Source organism: Amphibalanus amphitrite, unplaced genomic scaffold, assembly GCF_019059575.1.
Source record: "Amphibalanus amphitrite isolate SeventyFive unplaced genomic scaffold, NRLGWU_Aamphi_draft 000138F_arrow, whole genome shotgun sequence".
NCBI classification, from domain to species: domain Eukaryota; kingdom Metazoa; phylum Arthropoda; class Thecostraca; order Balanomorpha; family Balanidae; genus Amphibalanus; species Amphibalanus amphitrite.
Genome location: NW_024881633.1, coordinates 617407 through 633786, shown reverse-complemented (window position 1 = coordinate 633786; position 16380 = coordinate 617407). Strand labels below are relative to the sequence as shown.

Sequence of the window (16380 nt, the reverse complement as noted above, 5' to 3'; positions counted from 1 at the left end):
TCTACCTTTATTTTTGTCTGAATCTCTGACGTCCTCTTACTGATACCGCTAGCACTCGCTTGTGAAATGTTTTCGAACAGGAGTCGCGCAAAATGCGCGGGTCTTCCGTCGTCAAGCTCGATCGCCCGCTCGTTATCAATGCCCTGAAGTGTTTTTATATTGGTATACCTTGGGCCCTAAAACGTATCGTCGGTGCGCTGTTGTCTGTGTCGGGTTTATATCGATAACTTTTCCATTTTTGGATTCAACCTGTACTCAACGAGTTTCTAAAATCTCTAATCATTTATGTTGATACTTCTGCCCTTTTTGTTTTAGAACTCATAAATTGTATACCATAATCCCATTATTGATCCATATAGGTACCTTTGCTGCTTGAGCGGTGGGCCTCAGTGAACCTAAATACAATGAACATCGGGGAAAAGATAGCAGAGTTTGCGAAGGGTGGCAGCACTGGTAAATATTTGATCACATCAGATATTCCGGCTATCTGCAAATCTGAACCATGCATGATTGGAATAGATGAAGCAGGGAGAGGTCCTGTTTTGGGTAAGTTTGAATCCTTTGAATCATTATGAAAAATGGGCATTATTTTAGGCAAAATGTGGGTTAATTCCTTGCTGCTTTCTGTGTTTTTTTCATATTTTTGACAGGTTCTCAGCTTTATATTTTTATCAGATCTATGCATACACTTTTATAATATTCAGTTATTCATTTTCAATGAAAAAGGTAATGTCGAGCTTGCATAGATTGGAGAATAGCAAGTGAAATTGTAATTTAATCCCTACCTTCTTATCAAATGATGTACTTATTAGGTATACTGCAAAGTAATAATGATGCAAAGTCTGTATTTTTGTGTTGAGTCCTTTTTGGTCTGCATTTGATTGCCTATATTTGTAATTATTCAAGTGTCATTTTGCTACAGTTTTAATTTGTTTTACAGGGCCCATGGTCTATGGCTGTGCCTACTGTCCCATCAGCAAGCTGGAAGATCTGAAATCGCTGAAGTGTGCAGACTCCAAGACGTTGAGCCTTGACCAGAGGGAGAAACTGCTCACTCTGATCAATGAAAATGCTGATTTCATTGGCTGGGAGGTAGAAATCCTGTCTCCTAGCTTCATATCTCAAAATATGTTTAGAAGGTAATGGTACGATATTCTTACAAGTTACACTGGCTGGTGTCCTTCAGCCATCCTCATCCCTGAAAATGTTTGCCTATTTTATTTGTTATGGTCTAAGCAGTAGTTGAAAGGTCAAACCTCCCTTTCTGGGGATGTTGATATTGTGTAAAAAGTGATGTGGTGCTAATGGATCCTCACCAATGGTACTCCAAATCATCTGTTCTTTATCTCCATTTCTCATAGAGCCAAGTACAACCTGAACTGGATGTCGCACGACGCGGCGATCGCACTCATCAGCCGAGCGCGGGAGGCCGGCGTCAATGTGACCCAGGTGTTTGTCGACACTGTCGGTCCGCCGGAGAAATACCAGGTGCGATAGAAGGGAGCTGGTGGGGGCTGTGTCGCTATAATGCTGTCTGATTGCCTGGGGAAGTGCTCGGTTGGATAAACGGGAGAGATGGTGTATTTGCGGTTGATGTGATTCACTTGAAAAAAGTTTGTCGTAGAAACGCGTAGTTGCCTCTGGCTGACCACGCGAGTAACAGGATAGATCCGCCGCTCGCCCGTCATGGCTTCGTAACTTCTCACCCACTGTTAGAATCTACGAATGCTCCGAACAGCTCACTCTGGACGAGCCCCGCCCTGCCCCCACAGCGGATCAGGTCACTGAGGCGGGCTGGGCGACCGACTTGATCCGGTCACGCCCCACCCCGGGCGGCGCACGAGCGCTCCCAGGCAGTCTATACAGGGCGGCTCGTCCTGGGCCCTGTTTCACGGCACGCGCTGCTATTACGCCTTCGGTTTCCATCGAAACAACCATTTTCATTGTGAAACTTGGACGCTCACAATGAAGTACATATATAGATGTTTCCGTGTAAACCGAAAGCGCAATAGCCCCAGTGAGCGCTAGCGGCATGCCGTGAAATAGGGTCACGTGACCATGGAAAGGTCATCATTTCCGGGGCAATAAAAACTCATGTATCGCACCATGCTTCCCATACACTGTTATCCTCTTCAGCACCTCCGCTCTGCCGGCAGGCCAAGCTGGAGGCTCGTTTTCCGGGTCTGCAGATAACAGTCAGCAAGAAGGCCGACGCCCTTTTCCCCACCGTCTCGGCGGCCAGTATTTGCGCCAAGGTGGTGCGCGACCGTGCCCTGGAGACCTGGCGATGCCCCGAGACGGTGCCGATGGACGTCACCAAACTGGGCAGCGGCTACCCGGCAGGTCAGTTGGCGGCGCTGGCAGTGTGGCGTTTGGGATGGGCCGGCCCGTACGCTGACATGACGGCTTGCGTGGATGTTGGGGAGCGCACATTTAGATGGTTTTTGGCGGGTGTTTGAAGTTAAAGGGACTATCCCACCTTCTAAAATGTTGTTAAAACCAGTTAAATTGTGCCCGACTTTATAGATTGGATGACCAGGAACACGGTTCTGGCATTTATTTTTCATTAAACATCTTAGGCTTCCCATATTCCAAACAGAAACTTTCAAATATGTGACGTCACAGCCCAAAATTACCTCCTTCCCCAGGCCACATTACTGTCATAAAGCTGATTCTTTTTACTCTGTAGGCACCACAACAAAGTTCAGACCAAGTTTTAAGCGATTTTTCAACGAACAAACCCATTTAAATCAGAATGACTAAACGAGGTGACGTCACACTAACGGTCGCTCCATGTTGAAGATAGGGCCTTGTACAAGGCCCATTTTCAAATGAAGGGAACGAATTTCTTCAACACCAAGAGGCCGCGGGGGTTGCAACCTAGATAGATAGTGGTTTCTGAACCTCGCCGCAAACTTGGCTATCTCAACTCAAACCCCATGTTAAAGGTGGGATAGTCCCTTTAATCGAAATAAATAGTGTATCTTTTTAGCTGTCTTGTCACAGCTTATGTGAAAAAGTTGGTATGAACTGGTTACAGTGGTTACAACCTTTTCATAATGAGAAGAAAAATGAAATGTTATGATCTGACGCAATTTTCTGCCTCGTCACCATGTGCTCATAGCCTACTCACCCCACGGTCTGCGCGGCTTATCGTTTGAATACGTCCAATCATATATTTGGTTTTCTTTCTTTCGCCGCCGTGACGTCTCGTCCTTCATATCATTTGTTTTCTTGACGGAGTTCTCTGTCGCCAGACCCTCAGACGAAGCGTTTCCTGGCGGAGGGCATGGACCCCGTGTTCGGGTTCCCCAGTCTGGTGCGATTCAGCTGGTCCACCTGTCAGACGCTGCTCGACAAGTCTGCCGTCGGAGTACAATGGTAAGTGGGCGTCAGCTGGGGTCAAATCTGCCTTATTGTACTGTTTTGTGATTGAGAATGAAACGGGGTTGTATTATTCTTGAACATGTATCTTGTACGGCGCTGTTTTGAACGTAGTAGCCCGTGCACTAGTGAATCGTTCCCCATTCACCAGTCCATGTCTTCCATTGTTTATACCTGTAAATTTGTGGGTGTTCAATTTCCTAGCTTGATTAAACACTCCCTGTTGTATTGTTCGGTGACAATTTTACCCTCTTCATATAGCCGGTACACTTGTAAGTTTCAAAACGCAGTCTTTGTTATTAGGCAGGTGTCGATAAAAACTAGTTCTCTACTTTTTTCTTTAAAAGAGTTCATCGTATGTCAGGCTCATCAGGCTGACGCTGACTTCTATCACTTTTCACGTCATGCGTGTGTCAGGCCGGTGTCTAATTTCACAACCTCCTGTCTGCTCAGGGAGGAGTCTGATGAAGAGATGGACGAGGCGGTGCAAAACACCCCCTCCGTAGCCTCGTTCTTCGGTGGCGGATCGGCACAGCGGCATGTGTTCTTCACCGAGTGTCGGCTAAAACCGGCGGCGCCGCTGTAGCGCGTCTACATGTCGGGACGCGTCCTCCGCTACGGAAGGTCGGTTCGCGGCCGCTCGGGAGCGGTCACAGTGCTCTAGGCTAGTGGGTTAGGATTCCGCGGTGGTTTGGGGCAGATTGGAAAGTGGATGGACGTGAATGAACTGAGACGTGGACGGACTGACATGAACAGAGCACTGCGAAACGTTGACAGAGACACAAGTGTGGACAGACTATGGCGGTGGACAAACTGGAACTGGACAGACTATGGCAGTGGACAGACTAGAAATGGACAGACTGGCAGTGGACAGACTGGAAGTGGACAGACTATGGCAGTGGACACTGGACAGACTGGAAGTAGACAGACCGGAATTTAGAGGACAGACAAACCACTGTAACAGTGTGAACATGCCGTGAAAGGGGCAGAATGATGAGAGGGCCGATGAAACTCTTGGGCTTCCCCAGTACAATGTCAATGCAGATATGTCGTAGGTATGTGTACTGTCAACTGTGTAGTTTGTGCCAAGGAGCGGGTCACCCTTTTATCTGCTGTAATGTACAAAGCTTGCCAGGATCCCATCTTCGAGGTAGACTGAGGAAGCAACTTTCTAAGACTCAAACAGTCATCCCTTACCTAAAATTCGTGAATACATTTTCCTTTTAATTATGACTTTTTACGCACTACCTAGTAAAGCTGATATTATTTTGAATTTTCCTCGCAAGCATCGTATTTTCGCCGGAAGTGGACGCACTTGCTGATGGTGGTACTGTATCGTCCAGTAGTTGTTTTATTCGCTGCTCAACTGCACGTCAACCTCTGTCGTTCATAAACTTCCTCCGTGTGACTCACAATAGATGTATGGTGACAGGCGGCAATAGTTTCCTCATCAGTCCCGTATAGTCCAGCACTTCGTACATCTTTTGTATTTCATGTAACCCCATTGAAGTCTCACACAAGATACGTTTCAGCCATCATTTACAGTTTTTGGCGACATGCCTATGACACGAATTGTGTCTAACTATTTACGATAGAGCCATTTTATCAAGATTTCTTTTTCAGTACAAAAATGACTATACTTGACGCATTATAACGAATATCGTCGATAGCTATCGATGTTTGGTCATTAGATACATAAGTATCTTGGTCATTACGATATCCGCACTGGTTTCTCAATATTACTCACTGATATTTCCAAAACGTCACTGACACCTCACTGACACAATGCGGGTCAGCCCCTGTTTAATCCGCAATATGCGATATCCACACGCTCCCCGCACGCCTCTGTGATGAGTTGTCGCAGCGTTCCGCCCCGTCTTCTACACCTCCGCCATGATGGCGGCCATCCACTCGGTGTAGGCCTGCACGCGCGTGTACAGGCCGGGGATCTGACCTCCACAGATGACCCCGCCCAGACTGACCACGCCCACCAGCTCGTACTGCATGCCCGTGTCCTGGGGGTCACACCAGGGGGAAGGGATGATACATACGTGGGCACATTACATATCGAGGGCTTGCTGACATACATTCACGCATCAATACCATGTAGATATTCGTACACAATTAATATGCGTAAACTCATGCATGCGGTGTATATTTTATCTCGCCACTGAGCTGTATATTGTATAAGGGCCCGACGGAGCCGCTACAGGCCTGTATTAGGGGTCGTTGGTCAGCTAGTCTGATCTACGTAACTGACCTGTATGAGTGGCCCTCCGGAGTCTCCGCTGCAGCTGTCGACGCCCTGGCCTCCGGCACACAGCTGAATGGTGTCCCGCACCGGGATACCGAACCTGGAAAGAACGTAGCCAGACTGTCAGGGGCGATGGAAATAACCTGATACGATATCTCACTGTCCACTGTCATAGCCAGTGATTGAGATAAGAACTCTCAACTGACTAAGCGTGCGTGTTTTATTCCCGACATAGTACACACTCCCATAGCAAATAAGAACGGGCACCAGCATTGAGGGGCAGCACATAACGACAATACGATCAGTCATCGTTGGTTGCTGCTCTAGAATAATTTGTCGTTTGAAGAACTGAATACCGGACACTGAATAAATCAGATTGCGCCCCTCGGTATCTATCGAAATGTCGTCGGTTACCTGCCGAAGTGTTGTCTGCAGACTGTGCCGTTCACCTGTGTGACGGTCACCTCCCTCAGCCGGTCAGTGCCGTGACGCACCCCTGCCGGTAACGATACAGGTCACAGTGGGACACAAACACATAGCTAGACACATAAGTAGACACATTTGTGACCGCTAACTCCCTCAGTCGGTTGGTGCCGTGACGCACCCCTGCCAGTGGCGGTACACAGGTCACAATGGGACACAGGCACATCACTAGCAGGTCACAGTGGGACACAAACACATCAATAGATACATGTGTCATGTCAATGTGTGACCGCTTCCTCCCTCCCACCCCCTGCGCCCCCACCCTCCCACGACCGGTGGCAATCAAGAAATGGCAGTGTGAGACAAAAACACAACCCATGACATACAATGATAATACATATGCATACGTTGCGAGGAACATCAATCACTGTTCCATCCATAAGCCATGTCATTTCATCCATAAATATCTCACCCGTGGAAGTACCGGCATTGTCCGGTTCATACCGGACAAACTTACCGTCGCTGCCCCATCCGGACACTATGAACTCGTTCTCCTCGGCATTCGGTGTGACGGCGGCGGCGGGCTGGTCTTCGCTCGGTATCTCCACCGGTGGACGCAGCACTCCCGGCAGACACACCGGCGAAATGTTCTCTGCAATGGGCGTACAGGCAAGTCAGGAATCGCGGAGTTCACTTTGTGGTAGGAGGAAGCGAAAGTTCGTTTCATCCAAAGACTGTCGTTTTTCGATAGGGTGTTCTCAGTGTTCACTGTTCCTGTGCAAAGTTCATAACAACAATGCAGTAGCTGTGGTTAGGTTACATGATAATCTGTTCGGTGTTCCTGGAAGAAGCGATATTTAGCTCATTTTCCTTACATTTGTCCGATTAACATTTTCCCTTTTAAAGATCGATGGGTTTCGTCAGCTGTTACTGTAATTGACAGGTTATGCAGCTGATCTTCATGGAAGTGGTTTGTTTATTACCTGTCTGATTGACCCTCCTGTCCAGTCGGATGAGGGCGGCGGTTGCCTGTGTACCTGACCTTCCTACGGGCGGCGTTTACCTGTGTAGTTGACCCTCCTATCCAGCCGGTGAGGGCAGTTGTTAGTTACCTGTGCACTTGACCCTCCCGATGTCGTGTGTTACTTGTGTAGTTGAGCCTCCTGATGTGTGTTACCTGTATAGTTGACCCTCCTGTTACCTGTATAGTTGACCCTCCTGTTATCTGTGTAGTTGACTGTTACAAAGTATCATATTATTTACATATTCGCAATAATGTCAGACCTCCGTTAATCAGGCCAACATACATGTACTCACGTGCTTTACTTTTACATTCAAAATTTAGGAAAATCAGTGTGTGGAACTGAGAAAAGAGTGGGAATAAAATGCGACAAAGAAACATGGATTATTAAGTCATAACATAATGGCGACAAGGATGAGATGAATTTAACGTTATAAAGTAACGTAAACTTAGAGCGCCGATTAACGTAACGTTAACGCTACTAAAAGTAGGTAACGTAACGGAAATTAAAATGGCATTAAGTGTAGATGCCCCTCAGAAATATAGGGAGGGAGAGGACTTTGACATGTGGATAGATTCCTTTGAAATCTATTTATGTGCGCTTGGGATCGAGGAACCAAAACGGAAAAGAGCTTTGATGCTACATCTACTTGGAACCGACATACAGCAGCGGCTGAAAGACATCGACACGGTCTACGAAAATAATTTAGAGGGAACCGATGAGTACGAGCGTACCAAGCAGCAGCTGCGATCGCTGTTAAAGCCACAGGTCCGAACGATTTACGAGAGAAATATCTTTCATAGCATGAACATGACTGATAACGACGAGAACGTCCGAGATTTTGTTGTGCGTCTGAGAAAGCAAGCAGATAAATGCAATTTCTCGAGGGAACAGAGAGACGAAATGATCCGGGATATACTCATAGCAAGATGTCCCCATCAGACTTTGCAAGTTCGTCTGCTCGAAGCCCATAAACTGACTACAGAAGACGCGGTAAAAATATGGGAGTCCTATCTCCAAGTACGGACCCAATGCCAAAAACTTCAAGAGAAGAACGGCAAAGAGAAGGACCCCAGTCCAGAAACTGAGCAGTCTGAGCCACAAAACGAAAACGTCAACAGAGTTCGACAGAAATATCGAGCTCCATCCAAGCCATTCAACGGACAGGGACAGCGAACTACCGCCGGAAGCGGAATTCCTGCCTGCACTCGGTGCGGACGAAGAGGGCATAATTCAAACGCCTGTACCGCAACGAAGGGTCAGACCTGTCACAAGTGCGGCGGCAAAAATCATTTTGCCAGGGCTTGCTGGTCTACTCAGACACGGCAGCCACAGACAACTCTGGAACCTAGAAGACGGGTAAACCACCTACAAGAAGAAAGCGCTGAACAGGGTGAAGATGAGCTGGTTTTCTCCACCAGACCGAAGAAGCCCATCCAAGAAAAGCTGAAACAGGGACTGACTGAAATATTGATCGAAAATACCAAAATCCAAGTTCTGGTCGACACAGGCGCGTCCGTCGATATTATCACCCGAAAAGATTTCAAGAAGCTGAAAGGTGTAAAGGCGACAAAAACAAGCAGACGGCTTCTGCCCTACGGCACCAAAGAAGCACTGAAGCTCGATGGAGAATTCCTGGCACGAAGCCAAGTCGGAGGAAAGGAAGCACTCAGCTGCTGGATCATTGCGGCGCACGGTGATGTGTCCTTGTTAAGCGGAACCACCGCGGAGCTCCTGGGACTTGTGATGCGCACCGATACGGTGAACCAACTGGAAACAGACGGCGGTTCCCGGCTGACACTCAAGAAAGTGCTAGCAGACAACCAGGAAGTGTTCAAAGACGAGCTTGGACAGATGGCCGATCTGACAGCGAAGCTGAAGCTCAAAGATGACGCCGAGCCAGTCTTTAGGAAAGTAAGACCGGTTCCGTACGCCCTTCAAGACGCCGTCGATGAAGAGCTTAAAAAGTGGGAGAAGATGGGCATTGCTGAGCGGATTGAATATTCCGACTGGGCTACGCCGCTAGTCGTTGTTCCAAAACCAGGCGGCGGAGTGAGGCTGTGTGGAGACTATAAACACACTGTCAATAAGCAGCTCGACGTACCACAGCACCCGATGCCCAACCTGGAAGATATGCTACCAAAACTGGCTGGAATGAAGTATTTCAGCAAGCTCGACCTCAGCACCGCATATCTGCAAATGAAGATGGATGAAGAGAGCCAAAAGTTTACGGTGTTGAACACACCGCGAGGACTGTTAAAAATGAAACGGCTCCCCTATGGAATATCCTCGGCTCCTGCTACATTTCAGAGGGCCATGGAGAAAATTTTGGAAAACTCACCAGGAACAATGTGTTTCCTGGATGATGTTCTGGTGGCTGGAGCTACGAAGGAAGAGGCACTCAAGAGGCTGGACCAGACTCTGCAAAGACTGAGAAGCTGGAAGCTGGTCTTGAAGCAGGCCAAATGCAAGTTCCTGCTGTCGTCGGTCCAGTACTTAGGAGTGGAGATCAGCGCTGCGGGAGTCCAAACGGTGAAAGAAAAGATCGACCCGGTGTTACATGCACCGCCACCGCGAGACACAAGCGAATTGAGAAGTTTTCTCGGAGCAGTCACATTCTATGCAAGATTTATACCGGACATGTCGTCAGTGGCTGCGCCGCTATACAAGCTTCTACAGAAGAGAGAAAAGTGGCGATGGACAGCTACAGAAGAGCAGGGATTTAGCGAGCTCAAGAAGAGACTTGCTTCAGCACCAGTACTGGCACATTATGACGGATGCCGGCCCGTAAGGCTCATTACGGACGCTAGCCCGCACGGCGTAGGAGCCGTGTTGATGCAGGTTGGAACAGACGGGACGGAGCGACCGGTCCGTTTCGCCTCCAGAAGCCTCACCAAAGCCGAGAAAGCCTACTCCCAGTTCGATCGAGAAGGACTAGCAGTCATCTTTGGAGTAACCCGCTTCAAGCAGTACCTGTGGGGCAGAAGATTTACTTTAGTCACCGACAACAAGGCACTAAGCTCGATATTCGGGCCCAAATCAGAGGTACCAGCCCTAGCCACAGCGCGAATGCATCGATGGGCGCTGCTGTTAGCGGCATACAGCTACGAAGTTGAGCACCGGAAGGCAGAGGAAATACCCATGGCAGATTTTCTGTCCCGTCTTCCTTACGACAAGCCAACCGGAACCCGAAACGGCCCAGATGAAGCCACTGTATGTTTTCTCGAGCAGATAGAAAACATGCCGCCACTCAGCGCCAGAGACCTGCAGCGTGAAACCAACAGAGATCCAGTCCTGTCAGAAGTTGCAGAGCATTTACACAGGGGATGGCCAAACACTGAGTCGTCCTACAGCAGGGAAGCGCAGCCCTATGCAAACAAAAGAGCGCAGTTGTCCCTCAACAATGGCTGTATCCTGTGGGGCAGCCGAGCCGTGATACCAAGCCGCCTCCGAAAAGCAGTGCTGGCTGAGCTGCATGAGAGTCACCCAGGGGCCACAAAGATGAAAATGCTGGCTCGCAGTTATGTCTGGTGGCCGAATATTGACCGTGACATTGAAGAAATGGTTAAGTCCTGTTCAGGATGTCAGTCCGTACAGAACGAGCACCCAGCAGTGTTTCTCCATCCATGGGAACGCACATCGAGACCTTGGGATCGAGTTCATCTGGATTTTGCAGGGCCATTCAGAGGAAGTTACTTCTTGGTGGTTGTAGACAGCCATTCCAAGTGGCCAGAAGTTATAATGATGAAGGACATCACAACTCAGAGTACGATCACCGAACTGGCAAAGATATTCGCCAGATGGGGAAATCCAGTTCAGTTGGTGACAGATAATGGCACCCAGCTAACCTCAAAAGACTTTGAAGATTTCCTGACAAAACAAGGAGTCAAACACATCAGAGTATCGCCATACCGACCGCAAAGCAATGGATTGGCTGAGCGTCTGGTGCAAACGGTAAAGAACAGCCTGAAGGCTCACCTGAGCGGAGGGGACCAGCGTCCACTTGACCTTCAGCTGGCCTCTTTTCTCCTGCAGTACCGCAATACTCCTCACACCACAACAGGGGTGGCACCAGCAGAGGCCATGACCGGAAGAAAGATGAGGACGAGGCTGGACTTGCTGAAGCCCCGCACTGAAGAAAAGGTCATGAATGCCCAAGCTAGCCAGATGCTACGTCACAGCCAAAGACTACCCGAGTATGAAGCTGGAGATGAAGTTCTGGTCAGGAACTACGCAGGAGGACAAAAATGGAAAAAGGGAAAGGTGATAGGCCGAACCGGTCCAGTGTCTTACCAAGTCACAGTGGAAGGGCTGGTCTGGTCAAGGCATGCGGGACAGCTCCTACTCCTGCCCTCCAAGGACTCGAAGAAGGAGCAAGATTGCGGTGACAAGTCAAAACATCGGAGCATGAGCAAACATCTTGACTTATGTCCACCGCCTCCGCAAGCATCCTCAAGTCTGCCTAATCCTAGAGCAGATGAAATTGCATTGGAGGAACAACAAGGATCCTCAGATCCTCCAGGAATCCCCGAAACACAAGACACTAGAGGCCAGAGCAGCCCTCACCCATCCGCAAAACAGCTGAAGCAGCCAGAAGGTGTACCGCCACAACCGCCACCTGCTACCCAAGCTTCTCCAAAGGCGGTGACCAGGGCAGGGAGGACCTGTCGTCAACCATGGTGGCTCAAGGACTTTGTTATGTCTTAGTACTACTGAGCAGGAAGTGCAGTTCATTTTTTTAAGGGTGCGAGAGTGTTACAAAGTATCATATTATTTACATATTCGCAATAATGTCAGACCTCCGTTAATCAGGCCAACATACATGTACTCACGTGCTTTACTTTTACATTCAAAATTTAGGAAAATCAGTGTGTGGAACTGAGAAAAGAGTGGGAATAAAATGCGACAAAGAAACATGGATTATTAAGTCATAACATTGACCTTGCTGAGTTCTTACAGCGGCGGTTACCTGTGTAGTTGACCCTCCTGTCCAGTCGGATGAGGGCGATGTCGTTGCTATACTCGGGCCGACCGGTGTAGTTATCGTGCACGATGATCCGCTCCGGGATGGCGTCCACCACGGGCCCGTCGTTGTCGTTGAACAGATCGTGCTCGCCCAGACGAACCCGCTGGCTGGCGACGCGGTAGTGGGATGTCAAACGCCTCTATGACCCACAGGGTGATTGCAAAGAACAAAGCTACTGGTTAAGTAGAAACTGATGTGTTGAGAGGAAGCTCACTATAGATCAATCAGGCTGTAAGACGATTAAAATATTCTTATTGTAAACATATTCTGCTTTGAATAGAGATCGTGAAGGCATCTATCATGTTGTCTCGACTCATTGTCTTATCTTTGTTTCTCTTTATTTCTTCTTCGTTGTCTCATATTTATATAGGCATCCTGTCAGTGTCCGTTACGATGCTAGCGGTCGCCCTGCCTGAAGGCATGGTACGCGGCCCGTTGGCGTCTACCACCAGCTGTTCAGTCTCGGGACCCCACCAGGGCGCCACTCACAGGTCCGTGACCACCTGCAGGCCGTCGGCGGTCTCCTCCGTGACGCAGTGGGCTGCCGTAACCACGTGCCGGGGTCCGACCAGCGTGGCGCCGCACGCCCAATACACGTCCTCAGGCACTGACGGTCAGAGACGGGTTGCGGGGACGGTTGAGTCGCTCTGGGTCATGGAGAGGTCACATGGCATCTATTAGTGAGTCTCATCATAGCATTTCGATGAGTGAACTAACCCATAAGACATACATTCCATTTGCACGCATCCCGTTCGCCAACTGATTTATGGCTTCATTTGATGCCCTGACTTGGCTGATTTTCATATATGTAATTATTGTGCCCTGATAATGTTGAAACCTGGCTGCCCTACATACCGAAGACATAGCCGAATATGGCGATCTTTGGACTTGGTCCGTTTTATGGCGATCTTTGGACTTGGTCCGTTTTCAAATGTTTCTATATGTATCGAAGTTATAACCGAGTACGGCGGTCAACAACCCGCTGTCGGGTGTTATTACGTACCGAAGCCATAGCCCAGCACGGCGATCAACAACCCGCTGTCGGGTGTTATTACGTACCGAAGCCATAGCCCAGCACGGCGATCAACAACCCGCTGTCGGGTGTTATTACGTACCGAAGCCGTAGCCGAGCACGGCGATCCACGGCCAGCTGTGGGGAAGCGCTTCGACACCGCCGAAGATGCGCGTGGCCAGCCTGCCGAAGCCGCACTCGTGGAATTCCTCGTGCTCATCCAGGTAGTCCAGCTCCTCGTGCACCTCTTGGCTGGGATCACTGGACGAGAAGAACCGCGCCACTAGTTCGCCCTCCTCGGCGGCTGAAGACGCGTTGGCGGGCGCCTCCGCTGGCTCCGGTACTGGGTCGGCAGGTGCTTCAGCTGGTGCTACAGCTGTGTCAACGGCTTCTGATGGTGTCGAGGCTGGCTCAGCGGGCAGCTGCTCTGGCTCAGCAGCCGGTTGCTCGGGTTCAGCAGACGGCTGCTCGGGCTCAGCAGGCGGCTGCTCGGGCTCAGCAGCCGGCTGCTGTGGTTCTGCCGGCGGCTGCTCGGGTTCAACAGCCGGCTGCTCGGGCTCAGCAGGTGGCTGCTCTTGCCTTGTGTCGGTTTTCGGAGTCCCCGTTTCGTCTTCAGTTGAGGGCGGCTGCTCGGGGGATGGAAGTATATCGTTTTTATAGCAGCACACGAATGGTTTCCTGTCCACTATCCTGCCGGACAGACGGGGTGACAGCTGAAACATGGCTGTATACGGGGCTTTGTGCTCAAATCATTGGTCCCTGCTTCAGTGCCTGTGTTGTCAGGTATGGGTAATGGGTATCAGTGGTGCACCCGATTTGTAGATGGACCTTTGTCCGACGACATAAACATAAGGAATATCTTAACCGATTTGAAACATTTACTCGCGTTCAGTTTTACATTATTCTTTTCTCGGGGGAATTAATACCTCATCGGTTGCACTGTACCTATGGCGTGTGTCGCCCCATCCTCGTGCCCGGCGCCCATTGGCATTCCGTCGCGCCCAGCCGCGACTCACCTGCACGTGCTGGCTTTCAGTCTGCGTACACTCTGAATGGTGGGCAGGCTGAGCAGCTCATAGAGCTTGGGGCAGCTGCTGATGGGAACGCACTCGGCCTTCTGGTGGCAATCCCGGTGGAAACTGCTGCTTCGGGCCTCCACCAGCACGGGAAACACATCTCCCAGCACTGCGGAAAGAGATGCGACGAGGAGTCAGCTCGAGAACGGAGACACGGTCAGTTATCGTCCATGCATCCAGTAATCAGTATGATTTGATGAGGAGATAGATGATTAGGTATTGATCAGTGATGAAAGAGCTAACTGCTGGCCGGATTTACAGGAGCCCCGGACGTACAGGAGTAGAGGAGTTGACAGGAGCGAAGGAGTTTCGGACGTTTCGGTCGCGTGTCGCCACTCCGAGCCCGGGGCCGGGACTTTACTCGGTCAAGGCCTTCCGACTCCATTCAGGCGTGCTCCTCCCAGACACAGTTACACTCTGTTGTTTATTTATGGAGCCGTCGTATACACGCGCTGTGACATAGGTCGGACCGCCGCTAACTTTTCGATCGCTCTGGCGGCGACACCTCTCCCAGAGCTTTGGAGTTGCGAGGGACGTAACGTAGCCGAGGTGAGGAACGTATGGCATAGCGTTTCACTGAGTGGTTAGACTGTCCCGCCGGACACGAGTGTGTTGCGGATAGCCTACAAAGTAACTACGCGGAATAATCGAACTAAAGTGCGGTTCTTTGGCGAACGACAGCCGTCAGCCGTCAGCCTTTTTTATTCTATAGGTACTTTGCAAGTTGCGCTTCTAAGTATTGAGAACGACTACTGAAGCGATAGCGCTCAAAGCTAGTGCTTTGTAAATTGTAAGAGATCGGCAAGATGGGCGGCCCGAGGCAAATCAGTTGGGTTGGAGCTTCACTTTGCCCGTGCATGTGTCGCTATTGACTATTGAGATTTGAGCGCATTCGTTCTTTGCTCAAAAGGCGTTTTCTGATCATTGCATTGCTATTGGTCAAGCTGAATTGACTAATATTGCGGCATGACTTTGCTAGGTGAAGTTTGCAGTCATGGCCGTGCCTTTTCATGTGTGGTCCTTTTAGAGTAAATATTTTGTGTTCATCTGAGACCTGCTCTGCGCCTGCCTGATGTTTTGCCTTTCTCTCCTTGTCCCTTTGCCTCGTGCCCTGCGGGTGACCGGGACTGCCGGGCAGTCTCAGTGCACAGTCGGGCGGATTGAAACGGTCGTGTTTATTTATAATATTGCAGCGACTCGGGTCGTTGGACGGCGGGCCGAGAACCCTGGCTGGGAGGACAGATTCCTCCGTTGTCCCCTCCCCCCCCCGCTTGAAGTCTGGTCGGTTTAGCACTTCCGACAAGAACTAAAACGGTCATGTCAATGCAAGTGTTGAGAAGATTGATGTGTATCTTTCGTGGCCTGTAAGATGGAAATCCCGGTTGCCAATATTGTGTTAGTATTATGACTCGTGGAATTCCCGTTTGCTGAATATCTTTTCAATGGATGGACGGCTGTTAAAAATGTGCTAGGCTAAATATTTGCTTTGGCATACACGCGTCAGTGCAAAATGACTCCGAGTATTTTTTTATATTTCCGCTGAACCGTAGAAGCCTTCCGTGTAACATGTCCTGTTCTTTACCTGTATTATCGTGACTTTCCTGAACATGTTGATAATATATTATACCCATATATACCTAAATGTGCCTCGAATCAGCTCAGCTACCAGTGCTATGGAATGGTAACGTTTTTAGTCTTTGAAGACCATGGTGACTTTGTGGCTTTTCAGTGACTGGGTGACGACTGGCGACTGATCAGGGGTGAGAAGTGACGACGGTAGAAGTGTCGACTGTCGCTCTCACCTGGATCATACTGTGGTAGCTCGAAGGTGGCGCTCGCTCCCACCGCCGCCAGCAGCAGCAGGGCGGCTATCCTCCGTGTGCGGTCCATCGTGCCGAGCGTCGTCACCGTCAGCCCACCCGCCTCCAGCGGCCACCGCGTCCAGCGACTGAGCCCTGCGCGAGCGGGCGGGCCGGCCCCGCGCCGCGCCTGGAAATTCCGCCGCCCGACGCGGCGACAGCTGACCACTGACCACTGTCCATATCGTGACGTCACAGCCGTCCCGAGACCGTGACGTTATACTGAAGGCAAGCAGCCCCCCCCCCCCCTTTCTCCCCGATGCACACATGCACACATACCTACACTACACTTATGAGAGTCGACCATTATAAAAGGTATGTTTT

General features: G+C 50.0%; 2 protein-coding genes across 6 annotated transcripts; one reads left to right on the top strand and one right to left on the bottom strand.

The window, feature by feature from the left end:
* The first annotated feature begins 103 nt into the window (after positions 1–103).
* Positions 104–4611, top strand: LOC122382341 (ribonuclease H2 subunit A-like). Of its 4 annotated transcripts, none has more exons than XM_043367544.1 (7): positions 138–183; positions 360–546; positions 941–1139; positions 1362–1488; positions 2157–2343; positions 3258–3381; positions 3838–4611. In XM_043367544.1, exons 2-7 carry the CDS (start codon positions 405–407, stop codon positions 3968–3970), a joined length of 912 nt encoding a protein of 303 aa, XP_043223479.1. In that variant the 5' UTR covers positions 138–183; positions 360–404; the 3' UTR covers positions 3971–4611. The 4 variants fall into 4 exon arrangements, with proteins under 4 accessions (XP_043223478.1, XP_043223479.1, XP_043223477.1 ...); XM_043367542.1 differs by lacking the exon at positions 138–183 and adding an exon at positions 234–251; XM_043367543.1 differs by having other exon boundaries at positions 104–546.
* A 245-nt stretch (positions 4612–4856) lies between these two features.
* On the bottom strand, positions 4857–16201 carry LOC122382340 (venom serine protease Bi-VSP-like). Of its 2 annotated transcripts, XM_043367541.1 has the most exons (10): positions 16000–16164; positions 14138–14306; positions 13687–13811; positions 13225–13623; positions 12599–12716; positions 12053–12216; positions 6579–6713; positions 6053–6134; positions 5645–5738; positions 4857–5399 (listed from the first exon to the last, which is right to left on the bottom strand). In XM_043367541.1, exons 1-10 carry the CDS (start codon positions 16085–16087, stop codon positions 5265–5267), a joined length of 1509 nt encoding a protein of 502 aa, XP_043223476.1. In that variant the 5' UTR covers positions 16088–16164; the 3' UTR covers positions 4857–5264. The 2 variants fall into 2 exon arrangements, with proteins under 2 accessions (XP_043223476.1, XP_043223475.1); XM_043367540.1 differs by having other exon boundaries at positions 13225–13811; positions 16000–16201.
* Positions 16202–16380: the final 179 nt, after the last annotated feature.

Bases quoted from the DNA above. Each gene is read 5' to 3' on its own strand.
- LOC122382341 (XM_043367543.1), top strand. From the start codon at position 405: ATGAACATCGGGGAAAAGATAGCAGAGTTTGCGAAGGGTGGCAGCACT. The intron at 1,140-1,361 runs GTAATGGTACGA...CATTTCTCATAG, and splicing joins TCTCAAAATATGTTTAGAAG to AGCCAAGTACAACCTGAACT. The intron at 3,382-3,837 runs GTAAGTGGGCGT...CTGTCTGCTCAG, and splicing joins TCTGCCGTCGGAGTACAATG to GGAGGAGTCTGATGAAGAGA.
- LOC122382340 (XM_043367540.1), bottom strand. From the start codon at position 16,087: ATGGACCGCACACGGAGGATAGCCGCCCTGCTGCTGCTGGCGGCGGTG. The intron at 6,714-12,052 runs GTAACCGCCGCT...CGCCCATTGCAG, and splicing joins CAGGAGGGTCAACTACACAG to AGAACATTTCGCCGGTGTGT. The intron at 5,400-5,644 runs GTCAGTTACGTA...TGTGACCCCCAG, and splicing joins CCGGAGGGCCACTCATACAG to GACACGGGCATGCAGTACGA.